This window comes from Procambarus clarkii, chromosome 41 (genome assembly GCF_040958095.1).
Source record: "Procambarus clarkii isolate CNS0578487 chromosome 41, FALCON_Pclarkii_2.0, whole genome shotgun sequence".
In the NCBI taxonomy this organism is placed as follows: domain Eukaryota; kingdom Metazoa; phylum Arthropoda; class Malacostraca; order Decapoda; family Cambaridae; genus Procambarus; species Procambarus clarkii.
In genome coordinates, this window is record NC_091190.1 from 30,166,433 (window position 1) to 30,182,470 (window position 16,038).

The 16,038-nt window shown below is 46.9% G+C and overlaps 1 protein-coding gene across 1 annotated transcript in view; it reads right to left on the reverse strand.

Annotated features, from left to right (window-relative positions):
- Positions 1-5,874: 5,874 nt before the first annotated feature.
- Positions 5,875-16,038, reverse strand: part of LOC123761176 (inversin-like) — a 187,691-nt gene continuing 177,527 nt past the window's right edge. Inside the window, exons 2-3 of the mRNA XM_069339271.1 lie at positions 6,450-6,626; positions 5,875-6,050 (exon numbers count right to left, since the gene is read on the reverse strand). Of these exons, the coding sequence (XP_069195372.1) occupies positions 5,875-6,050; positions 6,450-6,626 (353 nt within the window). The remainder of the gene's footprint in view (positions 6,051-6,449; positions 6,627-16,038) is intronic.

The window sequence follows — 16,038 nt, forward strand, 5'->3', positions numbered from 1 at the left end:
AAATGCGAGAATGGTAGTTCAGTTGCAATTAGAGACAACAAAGAAACAACAAACTAGGCAGTTAGAAATTCAAAAACAAATGGCTGAGGATAATAATAGAATAGAAACACAGAGACTGGCAGCTGGACATGGAAATACTAGCAATGTTCCTAATAGTAATAATAGCAGTCAAATAAAAGTTAATAAGTATGTCGAGTTACCAAAATTTAATGAGGACCCTTAGGTTTTCTTTTCACATTTCTCTAAAATTGCAGTTAGTATGAACTGGCCAATGGACCAATGGGTAGCGATAATGCAAAGTCAACTCAGGGGGAAAAAGCCAGGAAGTTTTCGCATCTTTGTCTGATGCAAACAGTTTTGATTATAATTTTGTTAAGAACAGCATCCTAAATGCTTAGCAGTTGAACACTGTGAGAGAGTGTCTCTCAAGATTCTCCCACAGCTGACTGGAATGGCTCATTGCTGTGCACAGTGCACCGATCTTGTGCACAAGGTCCTATTTCTGTTAACCCTGGATAGTGACCTGGCATGTTGGGTATCTCCAGAATGCCCACTTATCCAGGAACATTTTCATAATACGGAGGCCGCCGTATGTCCAGGCAGGAAGTAGATACAGGAAATTAAGCATACTTGCCACCTAGGGTCAATGAGTACATTGGGAGGTGGGAGCGTGAGAGCAGAGGGGAGACGCTAGCAGCATCTGACCTCTGAGGTCAACCGGCGTGATGGACAATAACAGCTATGACGTGGTCGTGACGTGTTCATGACGTCACTCCTGCTACTGCTCATCGAACGAGCTAATATGATTGGTTCCCGCTCATTTGCTGCAATGCTATTGGTCAAATTGTAATCCCCTTGTGTGTGCCACAAGACGCCCTGAGCTTCAGGCAAACAGCATTCTTGTGAGGGATCTCTAGCAAAGTGGCCGTGTTCTGTTCAGTCTACCGGCCAATAGACTGAACAACCGTCTATTCCTCACCGTCAAGTTAACTCAGCGTCTGAAGATTATACGTCACACTCGCCCAGAATCACGAGTGGGAATATATATTATTCAGAAGCCTAAAGTGACAAATCTCCAGAGCGAAACAGACTGGTATCAGGTAACCCCTGGTGACAAAGATCGTTGTGAGTGACTTAGAGTGAACTAAGGCAGTGCTGCCGACTAAGTAACCTGTGTGTGACTTTACCACAAGTGTACCTGCATGGTACCACAGCCGCTGCTACTCGTCCCGAGCGTGTACCTCTATACCCCAGTACCCTAGTACCTCTGTACTTCTGTGCCTCGAGCGCCCGCCGCCGCCCTCACACTACTACGTGACGTCACCACCTTGCTCATCGCCAGTGCCAGTGGGTGCGCGTGTGTCTGTCAAGCATACAGCCCGCCCTACTGCAAGTACCCTCCGTGTCTACGAGCGAAGCCAGCTGTCAGGCCACCTACGAGTGCTTGTATAAATGTGCCTGAGTGAGTAAGGAAAAGGTACCTATCTGTAAGTACAAGATCTTGTCTTTGTTTTATTGTGTCTGTGTTAATCTGAGGGATCAACCACAGTTCTCACCTTCTCATACCTGTCACAGGTCATAGGTGAATCGACGGTGAATGCGTATTTATCTGTGTGGTATCACGGCATTTCACTCGTCTGTTGAATGTGAGCTTCACATACACCACACATTTAGTTAGTGTGTGATATTATTGTGCATGTTATTGCCTGTCCCATTGACAGTGTAGTTGTTGATATATTGCATATCATCATCACTTGCATACCGGCAGTTAGGTTGCCGTGTTAATGATTGGCTGTCAACTGTGTTAAGTTAGGTGTTTCGCCCCGAGTGGATACGAGTCGTTTAGCCAGACGTCAAGAGTCTCGCTAATATAACCATAGCTTTGCTGACGCCAATCTAAAGTAAATCAAGCACCCTGTGTATTAGTGGTTAAGTTAGTAAATAAACTACTGTTAAGCTTTATGCGGTGTTTCCGTTGAACCATTTCTGAATACTGCCAATCAAATACTAAAGCCTTCAGCTCTAAGTGTCTTCAACACCGAGTTGCCTATAAGTCACAAACTATAAATGTGATGAGGACCCTAGGAGTCCCTTAAAGTGTTAAATCATTGAGGAGATTCCAACGACCAACGTGGAGCAGGACCAGGTGAGGCTAGTCTGAGAAGAGACCCTCAAGGACTCTAACTCGACCTTGCTCCCAGGCCCTGTACGGTTGCTCTCGTATTTTCTATTCTGCAAATTCCGACATCGTGAAGCGTCTGCCACATGTACATTGGCGACGTACGCATTGCAGTCGTGAAAGCAAAAAAGAAACACCCCACATCTGGTGCCCAATGTGATTGGCTTAGTTGGAACCTATGAGCTAGGTTGTACAGTAAAATTTCGCACTTAAATTTTCTCTGAAAATTCAAAAGTGACGAGCAGTATTCAGAGGATGTTTAACACCCTGTTAGGTACACACACCACCAGTATGTCTGAGTGTGGAGAGTACAAACAGCGCTACCTGCATCTTCACCAGGCCTTGACCGCTCATAGACCTGACGACTACGACACTCTTAATGAGCAAGAGTGTAAGGAACGAGTGGAACAGCACATCAGGGCCGTGGAAGAGGTGAGGCTACAAGCACACATGCAGGGTAGTACTGAGGTGACGTGCACGAGTCTCATCACACTGGATGAGGCTATTGGGGGAGAGACCTCAGTGAGAGATAACACAGTGGGTGAGACCCCAGTGAGAGACAACTTGGAGGTAGAGACCCCTGTGGGTGACGTCACCGAGAATGATGTCACTAAAATCACGAGCGCTACAGAAGAAAACGGAGTCACGGGGGAATCTAGCCCTTTAAATACTCCGTTGGGGGGATTCTATGGGGAAGAATCTCGGCCCAAAAGGTCCTTGTGGACGATGCCAACTCAAAGAGTAGGTATTATAGGCTCGCAATTATTCACCTTAGAGGAATACCGTAACCAAGTTAGGGAGTTGGGATTCGAAGGGAATAAAGTGGCAGAGCAAGCTATGAAACTCTGGACTGATCAGCAGGACAGAGAAAGCAAACGGTGGACTGATCAGCAGGAGAGAGAAAACAAACGCTGGACTGATCAGCAGAACCGAGAAAGTACTGAACGCATAGCTCGCATGCAGTTGCAAGCAAGGCAGGATGACCAGACGAGTGGTCGTTCAACAGAGACTAACGTTGAACAAGGTAAGATTGTCAAACTACCTAAACTAGCTAACTTTGATGAGAGGGACGACTCGATGGATGCATACATCAAGCGTTTCGAAGGTCACGCCGCTGATTGCGGGTGGGAAAGATCAAAGTGGGCACTCGCTCTTAGTGCATTGTTAAAGGGTAGGGCACTAACCAACTATCACAGTCTGGGTCCGCACCAGCGCGGAGATTACGAGGCATTGACAACAGCACTGCTGAACGGTTTTGGCATTACTGCAGACCGGATGCTAGAGAATTTCCGTAGGGCTCAATTGCAAAAAGAAGAGACATATGTGCTAATGTTGCAGCGGTTAGAATCGAGTCTAAACCTTTACTGTGAACTCATGGAGACTGCTCCTGGGAGCATGCAGTTCTATCAACTGATGATCCGTGAACTGTTCTTAGAAGCATGCGAATCGTCTCTGCGTGTCAAGCTCAAAGAGCAAGAAATTGTGTCAAATCTGTCTATGGCCAAGCAAGCTGATCTGTGGGCTGGGGCCAGGAGACAGGTGAAAGGGGTGAAGCCACACGAGAAGCATCATGCTACAGGTATTGGCGAGGGAGCTAAGCCTAAGACTGGTGTGTCGGGGGAGCAGGGAAACTCCTCCAACAAGCAGGTGCACAAGTGCTACACCTGTGGTAAGCCAGGTCATCGTGCAGCTGATTGCAAGGTAAAACCGAAATCAGGTTACATAGCAGGTGTGAGCTCAAGTGGTAAGAAAAGGCCACAGGTGTTTTGTACTCCATTCCTTCCCGCTACCAAGAAAACTACAACTGCAACCAAACAACCACAAACAAAACAGCTGTTAATATGAGCATGTGGCTACAGTATCTGTGTGCACGAGGCTACAGTATCTGTGTGCACGAGGCTACAGTATCTGTGTGCACGAGGCTACAGTATCTGTGTGCACGAGGCTACAGTATCTGTGTGCACGAGGCTACAGTATCTGTGTGCACGAGGCTACAGTATCTGTGTGCACGAGGCTACAGTATCTGTGTGCACGAGGCTACAGTATCTGTGTGCACGAGGCTACAGTATCTGTGTGCACGAGGCTACAGTATCTGTGTGCACGAGGCTACAGTATCTGTGTGCACGAGGCTACAGTATCTGTGTGCACGAGGCTACAGTATCTGTGTGCACGAGGCTACAGTATCTGTGTGCACGAGGCTACAGTATCTGTGTGCACGATGCTACAGTATCTGTGTGCACGAGGCTACAGCATCTGTGTGCACGAGAATACAATGTCTGTGTGCACAAGGCTACAGTATCTGTGTGCACGAGGCTACAGCATCTGTGTGCACGAGGCTACAGTATCTGTGTGCACGAGGCTACAGTATCCGTGTGCACGAGGCTACAGCATCTGTGTGCACGAGGCTACAGTATCTGTGTGCACGAGGCTACAGTATCTGTGTTCACGAGGCTACAGTATCTGTGTGCACGAGGCTACAGCATCTGTGTGCACGAGGCTACAGTATCTGTGTGCACGAGGCTACAGTATCCGTGTGCACGAGGTTACAGTATCCGTGTGCACGAGGCTACAGCATCTGTGTGCACGAGGTTACAGTATCCGTGTGCACGAGGCTACAGCATCTGTGTGCACGGGGGTACAGTATCCGTGTGCACGAGGCTACAGTATCTGTGTGCACGAGGCTACAGCATCTGTGTGCACGAGAATACAATGTCTGTGAGCACAAGGCTACAATGTATGTGTTCACGAGACTACAATGTATGTGTTCACGAGACTACAATGTATGTGTGCACGAGAATACAATGTCTGTGTGCACAAGGCTACAATATATGTGTTCACGAGACTACAATGTACGTGTGCACGAGGCTACAATGTCTGTGTGCACGAGGTTACAATGTACGTGTGCACGAGGCTACAGTACCCCTGTGCACTAGGTTACAATGTATGTGTGCACTAAGCTACAGTGTCTGTGTGTACGAGATTACAATGTACGTGTGCACGAGGTTACAATGTACGTGTGCACGAGGCTACAATGTACGTGTGCATGAGGCTACAATGTACGTGTGCACTAGGCTACAATGTACGTGTGCACGAGGTTACAATGTACGTGTGCACGAGGCTACAATGTACGTGTGCACTAGGTTTCAATGTACATATCCACTAGGCTACAATGTACGTGTGCACGAGGCTACAATGTACGTGTGCACTAGGCTACAATGTACGTGTGCACGAGGTTACAATGTACGTGTGCCCTAGGCTACAATGTACGTGTGCATGAGGCTACAGTATCCATTTGCACGAGAATACAATGTCTGTGTGCACAAGGCTACAATATATGTGTTCACGAGACTACAATGTACGTGCGCACGAGGGTACAATGTCTGTGTGCACGAGGCTACAATGTCTGTGTGCACGAGGCTACAATGTACGTGTGCACGAGGCTACAATGTACGTGTGCACAAGGCTACAATGTACGTGTGCACAAGGCTACAATGTACGTGTGCACTAGGCTACAATGTACGTGTACACGAGGTTACAATACACGTGTGCACGACGTTACAATGTATGTGTGCACTAGGCTACAATGTACGTGTGCACTAGGCTACAATGTACGTGTGCTCTAGGCTACAATGTACATGTGCACGAGGCTACTAAGTGGTATTTGACTATTTTTGTTCACTTAACACTTTTTCTACTTATAATACCGAGTATTGGTTCTGGGACTTGTGTGCCAGTGAGCGGTGAGACTCTATTGCTCCAACTTGTCTAAGTATCAGAGGAACAAAGTAGTTGAGAGCGACACTCCTGATAGGAGGGCAAGCCGGTCGCGCCAGTCTTATAGAAGATTGTACAGTGGAGGAGATATTTCGCACTGGCAAGGACAACAAATTGTTTTGAGTACTGTGCGGCCACACTGGTGTCTGGTGAGTGTGTAGGCCAAGTGTGCGCACATTGAGTATGTTCCTGGTGTTGCAGTGAGGTATGACCAGGTAAGAGATCAATGCAGTACGATTATTATCTGCCGATATTACCCACACTGCAGATCAAGGACCTGGTTAATCAGGTCCTTGATCTTATATGTGTATTTGCGGCGAATTGTGACCCAGGCCAAGGGCCTGGGAATTTTAGGGTTCAATCCCCGAGCCCATTAGGTGCCTCTTTTAACCTTTTCCACTAGCGCCGCAAGATTGCGTGAATTATAAATAAAGTAAAGTAAACTGACATTATTTACCCGGAATGACACCCATAACACCGTCAGTGAGGCTCTTACCGTCAGCGTTCCACTTGAGCAGCGTCTCCACCACCTGCCTGTGACCTTCCTTGCGAGCGTAGTAGAGAGGCGTCTCGCCACTAGGGCTGACTGCGCTGATGTTTGCTCCCTCAGAGATGAGCTCCTCCACCCAGGTGTTGTTACCGTCGATGGCGGCGGAGTGAAGCTTCGTCCAACCTGTCAAAATAAACATTGCTGTTGACGAACTTCGTACTTGAACCTAGTGTTGACATGTACAGTTTCGACCAATAATTCAAATAATCCCTTTCGTTTTTGGATATATATGTCAATTGATTTGACAAAGTCCACCAGGGCTGTGAGGTGACACGAACCTCCGACCAAGGCAAGTGCCGGCTGCATACTCGACCACTGTACCATCATGGACTAGTCAAGTCATACAACCAGATTTCAACTGAAATCATACGAAGTCTGGAGGCCCCTACTGAAGCAAGTCGAAGTGTTTACGTATTATAATAAATCATCATTGTATTAGTCGTAGGGATTACTAACTCTACTAATTTGTAGAACTATTTCAATTAATGTTGCTATTACGAAGCCATTTTTGCCAGATTCTTCCTACAGTCAGAATGACGTTGGGAGGAACGACAGGCTGAGACATGAAACTCTCCACATTTAGTTGAATCTAAAACAGAGTCCAGTTAATTACGTTCCTTTACTAAGGATAATCGTTTATTTAGTTGATTATTTACCTAGCATATTATTGCTTACTGAACTCGTTCATTTAGGAGAATTATTAACTACAGTGGTAAATACTGAAATGTAAAACAATTTATATGATAATCCTTTCATTTATTTGTGCAGTCGTAATAAGTTTACTTGCGCTATGCAAAAAATATATTACGCCTTAATACATTTATTAGTGACAAACACTTGTCACAATTCCTTACTTTCCCTGATTAATTATAAGTAATTAAAAATAATTTACGCTCCTACAACCACGAGAGCGGCGCCACGTTATCTTGGCACATTACGGCAGTGTCCAAGGAACTAATCATTACTCCACAATTGACGTCTTATCACGGCAACTGGAGACGAGGGACCTGGAGTCGTTCCCTAATCAACGGACACTTGGCCCGGCAAGTAAGTATTCTATTTGTATTACTGTGAGCACATATTACACTTAAATAGTTATCGTTAAGATGAGAAATTAACATCAAAATCCAGTACGTGTACTCTCTTATCTTGTTCCATAATTTATATAGGCATATTATATTAATATTTGCAGAAGAATTCTGCAGTGACATGTATTTAGGAAGAATTCCGTATTAAATGTATCTGTAGTTAGTCACGTAGAAGAGTTTTACATTACAATTGCCTTTCAACTCCTGGGACCACGTCAAGCGAGGTGCTAGGCTTCCCACCTTCACGCGCTACAATTTGTCCGACGCAATACGTCGTCAGTGGAGTGTGGCAACCGATTACATCTATCTAGATTTCACAGCTAAGCTGTTAATCGTTATTGTAGATAAATAACCTTGTAGATACTTTAATGATCTAATGAGATCAACATTACTAACCCATTGCTATAGTAATATTAGTCTACATTCTTGTAGTATCTTGAGGCACATTCGCTTCTAATTACTATTACCTAATTCATTCAATATTCATTTACTTTTACTTACTTCAGTGAACGAACCAGCACTGAAATAATGCTTGGGATATATAAATATTTTTGCATGTAACCCCCCATTTTGGGTGAGAGGATTTGACTCATAATACAGTCCCCTTTAATATTCAATGTAATATTAATTAAAACATCCATAGGACACTAGTTCATGGATTAAATTATCATACCACTAGCTCTACCCTGTTTTCCACTTTTTTCTCAAAAAGTGGTGGTCCTTCGTAAGCTATCGAAAATAGAATTAATTTAAATGATTTACATGAGTCAAGTTTTCCCACAGTATTCATTGTTCCCAAGGTGTTGAATACAATGTTCTAAAGGTGCTGAATACAATGTTCTCAAGGTGTTGTATACCATGTTTTCATGGTCGTATATATACAATGTTGTCAACGTACAGAAAACAATGTTCTCAAGGTGATGTATGCAATGTTTTAATGGTGATGTATACAATGTTCTAATGGTGACGTATACAAGGTTCTCAAGATGCTGTATACAGTATTTTCAAGGTGCTGTATACAACGTTCTCAATGTTCTGCATACAATGTTCTTAAGATGCTGATTACAGTGCCATCAAGTAAATAATTATCAAAAGAAGGCACTAAACCGGGAAGGCACCACCAAATGTGCAGAGTAATCAGAGGGCACTAAATATCACCAAGTATGCCAATACGAGAACAGAAACGCATAAGGTGAACGATATCAAAAGTATTCGATTCACAAAAAATTCTACCGAGGGACAATTGACCGCGAGGGACGGTCGGAAAGCAAGACACACGTTCGTCCTGGAAATAAGGACATTCAAGAAGGATGTACATGACCGTAAGAAGGACAATGAAATTTGGACAATAAGGAGCAGGGCACCATTAAGTGACCGTGAGTTAAACGGGTATGGCCAATACGTAACCTAGCCAGCGCCGTTTCCCACCGCCGGTTACAGTGGTAAGAGGAAGGCCACTGGGACACACGACTCTTAAGAGTATGCAGTTTGGTACCAATAACAGAAGACCAACAATTCTGCCAGCTGGCAAGGATGGAGGCAAGAATAACTTGCTAAAAGTTGGAATTAGGAATACATTTATGGGAGATGGGACAAGTGTGGATAGCTTCCTTAGCGGCAGCATCCGAACGCTCATTTAAAGAGACACCAACATGGCTGGGAACCCAGCAAAACTCAACCGACTTAAATTTACTGGAGATAAAAAACAGCCAATGTTGAATCTTGGTGACCTCTGGGTGAACCGGATTAAAGGACGCTAAAGCTATGAGGGCACTATGAGAGTCAACTACCACCACAAAGGGGGATTGACACCGGGAAAGCAGGAGACGAAGAGCATAGCATAAAGTTCTGTTGTGAAAATGCTAGCCTCCGGAGGAAGGTGACACATAAGTGTGGTCAGGAAAAACAACAGAGAAGCCCACACCGTCAGCAGACTTAGACCCATTGGTGAAGATGGGAACGGAGTGGGAATGAGAAGAAAAGTGTTCAAGGAAGAGGCGTTTCAGAACTGTAGGAGGAGTAAAAACTTTAGTGATGAAGGTCAGAGAAGAACAAAATTTGGGAAGGGGGACCCTCCAGGGGGCAAGGATGGAACAATACGAGGAGAAACATTGGTAATACGAACCGAAAGAGAATCTGGTAAGTGAGATAAACGGACAGAAAGAGGAAGATGGTGAAGAGGAACAGGAAGTACAGGAGGGGTAAAGGTTAAAGCACGATAGAGGCGAGAGTGAGGATGCTGGAAGGATCGTGCAAGATAACGAAGACTGTAGCGATCACGGCGATCCTGGAGAGACAGAAAGCAAGTGTCAGTGTACAAGATGAGGGTAGGAGTGGAACGAAAAGCACCAGAGCTGAGACGCAACCCAGTATGGTGCAAGGATCAAGACGGCGAAGAGTAGAAGGAGAAGCAGAAGAGTATGCAGGGCAACCATAATCAGTTTAGACAGGACGAGAGAGGAATGCAAATAGAGGAGCGTGCGCCTATCCGCTCCTCAAGAAGTATGGGACAAAAACTTAAGTAGGTTAAGAGCCTTAGAGCAATCAAGACGGAGGTAAAAGATATTGGGCGACCAAGACAAACGAGTGTGAAAGAATAACCCCAAAAGCTTCGCGGAATCTTTGTACTCAAGGGGATGACCATAAAGTGACAAAGAGGGACGAAGAACGACATGCTTCTGAGTAAAAGTCATGGCACAAGTCTTAATAGTTGTTACGGCCCTCTCGGGTCGCAACTGGGTTCTTTGTCTGGTGTTAGTAGAGTTTGGGTATCCGGCCCCAAGCTAGTAGTGGCTTTCAAGGGGTGTGCTCCGTAACGCAAGTAAATTAAAGGGGAAGGGAGACAAAGGCAAAAACTTAATAATATAATTATCACCATCACCATAAATAATATATAGATTATCACACGGGGGAGGTATAAACACTATTATATACAATCTGGTCTTCCTCTGAAGACGCGGAGTGTTCCACGGTGCTCAACGATGCTAAGCTCTTGGTCCTCTTGTGGCCTCACGATGAATCCTTCGATTCTCTTGAGTCTACCCTGGCCACAGGCCAGCCAAATCACAGTTCCACTGGGGGCACCGTCGTGGAGGTCGTCAACCACAAATCCAGCCTGTAGCTGGCAGGTTCCAATCAGCAACGCTGCGTAGGCCACTCCACGACTGATACTAGGGTTGCGAGCCCTAGTCAGGAGCCTCGTGTGATCCCACAGATCACTCTCCTCACCACAACACCCCAGTGGTTAAGCGTCTCCACCAGTCAGCCCCGGGTACGACAATCCCTCAACTGCCACGTCACAGGCAGGCTAACACCACAGTGTTCATCCGGGGGGTGACTCACAGCTGCTGCAGCAAACATGTGGAGACTCTTCGACTGCCTTGGGTAGACTGATCCAACTTCCATTACAGCAGTCCCAGGTCGACTCTGTAATTAGACACGTCATCAGTACTAATGACACTCTAGGGCACCTCACTCACAGGCTAAGACACAAACGTCCACCTATCCGCTCCATAGATGGCGTTGCTGTCCAAGCGTCACCTCACCAGAGGTCAGCAGCGGCTATGTTATGAGCTGATCAGGACGGGAAACTAGCCCTTGTGGCCAGTATATCTCGTCCTCACTAGATGGTGCCGTCCATTTGGAGGGGGTTTCGGGAGCTGACCCACAGATGGCGCGGTCGTCACTGCTCTGCTCGGACGCTGGGCTCGGGTCCATAACAGTAGTAGAGAACTTGAAGCCAAGATTAGTGGCCCAAGATGAAACGGCATCAATCACAAGTTGAAGCTGTCGTTGAAGGAGAGGCGAATCATCATCTCGACAGCAAATAGTAAGATCGTCAACATAAAGAGCGGAGAAGATGCCAGAAGGAAGGGAGGAAAGAAGACCATTGAGGGGCAACCAGAAAAAGAGTAGTGCTCAGAACACAACCTTGGGGGTACACCTTCATACTGCCGAAAAAGGCAGAGAGGTACCAAAGGTACCAAGCCTGACTCGAAAGGTACGATGAGAGAGAAAGCTTTGAAGGATGAGAGGGAGATTACCACGAAGGCCAAAAGAACGAAGTTGGGACAGAATATGGTATCTCAAAGTCGTGTCATATGCCTTTTCCAGGTCAAAAAGGACAGCAACAACGGAGGTCTTCGCAGCAAAAGCAGTACGAATGTAGACCTCCAAGTTCACCAGGACATCAGTTGTGCTGTGGCACTTGCGAAAACCAAATTAAGAAGGAGAGAGGTGGTGATAGTGTTCCAAGTACCACATCAGACAGACATTTACCATACGCTCAAAGAGCTTGCAGACACAACTCGTGAGGCGGAAGTCCTTAGGGGACGTACCAAGAAACCCTGGTTTCCGAATAGGGATTACAATGGCATCAAGCCAGTCCTCAGGGATGGACGACGACTCCCAGACCTGGTTATACAGACTCAGTAAATACCGAGACGTGCACGGAGGGAGATGGCGAAGCATCTCATAATGAACGTCATCCGGGCCTGCTGCCGTAGACCCGCATAGGGCCATGGCAGACTGAAGTTCAGAAAGAGAGAAAGGATCGTCATAGGGAAGTCGGAGATGAGTGTGGAAATCTAAAGGATAAGATTCAAGAACAGGCTTACGAAGAAGGAAGGATTGAGGAAGATGAGAACTAGAGCTAACAGTAGAAAAGTGGGAACCCAGTTCGGTCGCGACCGTCACTGGGTCTGCCACAAGAGTACCATGGAGGTGTAGAACCGGCGAAACATCTGGAACGATCTTGCCCACAATCTTGCGGATCTTCTTAGAGATCTGCGGCAGAGGAGTATTGGACGTAATGGTGGAAACATAAGATTTCCAACTCTCACGTTTAGCTGTACAGATGGTCCTATGGGCCACCGCACTTGCCTTCCGAAAAATAATAAAAGAATCAGCCGTCTGCCGGCGATGGTGTTTTTTCCAGGTTTCACGCTTACAGCAGACAGCCCGAGCACAGTCCGCATTCCACCAGGAAATGCACTTCCGTGTGCCTCGGGAGGAAGAGCGAGGAATAGAGTGGAGGGCAGCGTCGAAGTCAATGTCGAAAAAAAGGAGGGCACGAGGAAGAGGCAGAGAGGAGAGGTCAGAGAGAGTAGCACAGAGGATGAATAGGCTCCAGTCAGCCTTGGCAAACTGCCACCTAGGGAAGGAGAGGGGAGGGTGGAAAGAGAAAAAGGAAACGAGGATGAGGAAATGATCACTGTTATGGAGGTCATCAAGAACCCTCCACGTGAAATGTAAGTAAAGGGACGACGAGCAGAGAGAAAGATCAAGACAGGAAAGGGTGCGAGTCTGAGAGTCCACATGAGTGGGCTCACCAGAATTCAGAAGAGATAGAGAAGAAGCGAGGACGAACGGTTCAAGAAGGCAGCCTCGGGTGTTTGTCAGAACATCACCCCAGAGGGTATGTCAACAGATGAAATCACCCAAAAGGAGCACCGGCTCTGGCAAGGAGTCCAGGAGGTGCTTAAGATCAGGAAGGGAAAGCGGGACATTTGAAGGGGAGATAAATGGAACAAACTGTATACCATTTACCCACAAAAACACGGGCAGCAGAACAATGAATAGGTGACGGAAGAAGTAGGGGGACGAAGAGAATATCAGAACGCATTACGAGAGCAGTAGAGTTATGGGCCCCAGCAAGAGCTGGGGGGGGGGGGAGGAGAAAGAAAGGAATAACCACGAAAGTGACCAGGACGAGCACCAAGCATTGGTTCCTGGAGACAAACACAATGTGTTGAAAACTGTGTAATTAGAAGTTGGAGTTCATGGAAGTTGGCATAAAATCCACGAATATTCCACTGGCGAATAGACAATATCAAAGAGAAAGAACAGTAACAGAGAACAAGAAAGAAACAAAGGTTAAAGAAGAACACAGTTTATTAAAGAATCTCAGGATCAAGGTCAGGGTCAGCAAAATCAGAGTTAGGGGGCATGGGTAAACTTAGTAAGGATGGAGAGAAGGGAGTGGGGGGACAGACCAGAGGCGGACTGACGGGATCCGGAGGAGGAGACAACTGAGAGGGGCGGTCACGGGCAGCTGGAGGAGGGGGGGGGGGCAGAAATCAGGGAATGCACCTCAGCAAGAGCAGCAACCGAGACGGAATCGGGGGCGAAAGAAACCTCCATATCTGGGACAGGGGGGGGTCCGGCCTCTGAAATGGGAGGGGACGTAGTGATAGAGTCAGAGGGAGGGGGCGAGGAAGAAAGCGATACCTTCTTACCCGCTGGGTAGGAAGAAGGAGAGGAGCCAGGCTTACGTTTCTGACTCGAAGAGACAGGCGTTCCAGTAACAACGTAAAAGGCGACAGACTCAATGGGCTCAGCAGGAGAAGAGGAATGGGAGCGAACACGAAGATTGCTGGGAGGATGATGGACAGACAGGCGGCGTGGAGGGCCAAGAAACTGGGGGGATTGTTGGGAAGAAAGAGGGGGGGTTGGGAGATGGGAAAGAAGACATAGGAGACATGGTGGACTGGGAAGGAAGGGGGAAAACACCAGGTGGAGAACCAGGAGGAAGACCTTTCGGGACAGGACGCAAAGGAATAGGGGAGGAGGTGGAGAGCGTGTTCGAGTCTAAGGCCTGGAAACGGTTGTGAAACTGAGGAAGGTGCGAAGGACGAGGAGAAGTAGAACGCAACATGCGAGCGTAGGATATACCCACGAAAGGGGTGAGACGACGAACCTGGCGTCTCACTTCAGGAAAAGTCTGACGATCACGGTGTTTCAAGTTAAGGACGGCTTCATCGAGTTTGTAGTGTATACACGAGCATGAGAAGGTAGGGTGGGCCTCACCGCAATTGAGGCAGCGAGCCTGGAGAGAAGTGCACTCGGACTTAGAATGATCATCATCCCCACACATGAGGCATAAATACACAGTACTTGTACACTTGAGGACATCGTGCCTAAACTTCCAACACTTATTGCAAAGTCTAGGAGAGGAAATGTACTCCTGAACGGAGCATCTGGCTACAGCAAGAATAATAGAGGGCGGAAGGGCCCTACTGTCAAAGGTGATTTTTACAACTCGAAGGGGCTGAGGGCACGACCACGAGGGGGTCGAGTAAACGTGTCCACCTGGAGGACAGAATGGCCTTGGATTTCGAGCATATGTTTAATATCCTCATGGCAGTCTTTGAGGTCCCTAACACCAGTCGCAACATGGTGTGGGAGGAGAACAGTGCCAACACTGGCATTTAACCGAGCGTTTTTGGAGACCCAAACAGAGGTCTCCCCAATTCAGGACAAACCGGCTAAGCAAGTAGCTGCATCCTGAGAAGAAGCAGCAACGACACACGTATCATAATTGGTGGAGTTAAAAGTAACAGAGGCATCTACTGAATCAACAAGGTGTTAATGGCGGGAGAAATCGTCAGGAGGAGTAGAATCCAGATGGTGGAAATCAAAGTATTTAGCCCATGTAGCGGGACCAAACAAGGCGTTGTAAATATTTGAATGGGAAGGGATTGTGTGAGTGCTGCCGTGGCGGGGACGACGTTGAGAACCCCACAGAGTGAGAGGGGTAAAAGGTGCAGCAGTCACAATGAGAGACGGAGCCGTGTGTGAAATTTTTTTTCTTTGACAATTATCAAAAGAATTAAGTCCTATTGATGTTACGTTAATCGCAACTACCTCGCAAGAGAGGCAGACCATAAACAGCAAGAGCTGCCAGTGGCAGATATTTAATCTTAAAGCCTAAGATCATAGGACCGCGGGAGCAAACCGCCAGGCGAAACCACTCGGGTAACACCTGTCACTTAGGTCGCTGGCTCCTCCTAGTTGACAACTAATAAAGGGTAGCCAACGGATTCTCACTTCTTATTTATAGAAGTGTGGTGCTGTGCAATGGACTCGAGCTTTAGATACAGACTTGATATGAACAGGCAATGCAGGCAAAGCATTGCAGAACATGAAATGTGGGCAGTAATATTGGAAGGTTTGACGTAAACGACCGTTTTCTATAAGAAACAATTTATTCACAAAACAAGAACTAAAACTACTACACAGTGAATTTATGTTACTTTACTATCACTCCAGTGGCACATTCAAGAACAGCTAATCAACAGCCTGACGGACCCACGGTATCCTTATCCCGTCATCGCTAACTGATAATGACACTAACTGAACAAAGTGGTGCCCACTGGTAATGCAAGCTTGCAATCAATATTGTCACGGCTTCACGTTGATCAACTACTATAATCACAAAACTTGACTGGCGCTCGCTGCCCACAACGAGGTACCAAGTAACAAGGCGGTTAATCCAAGAATGATAACCCCTTACCTTGAGGTTACCTTGAGGTGCTTCCGGGGCTTAGCGTCCCCGCGGCCCGGTCGTCGACCGGGCCTCCTGGTTGCCGGACTGGTCAACCAGGCTGTTGGACGCGGCTGCTCGCAGCCTGACGTATGAGTCACAGCCTGGTTGATCAGGTATCCTT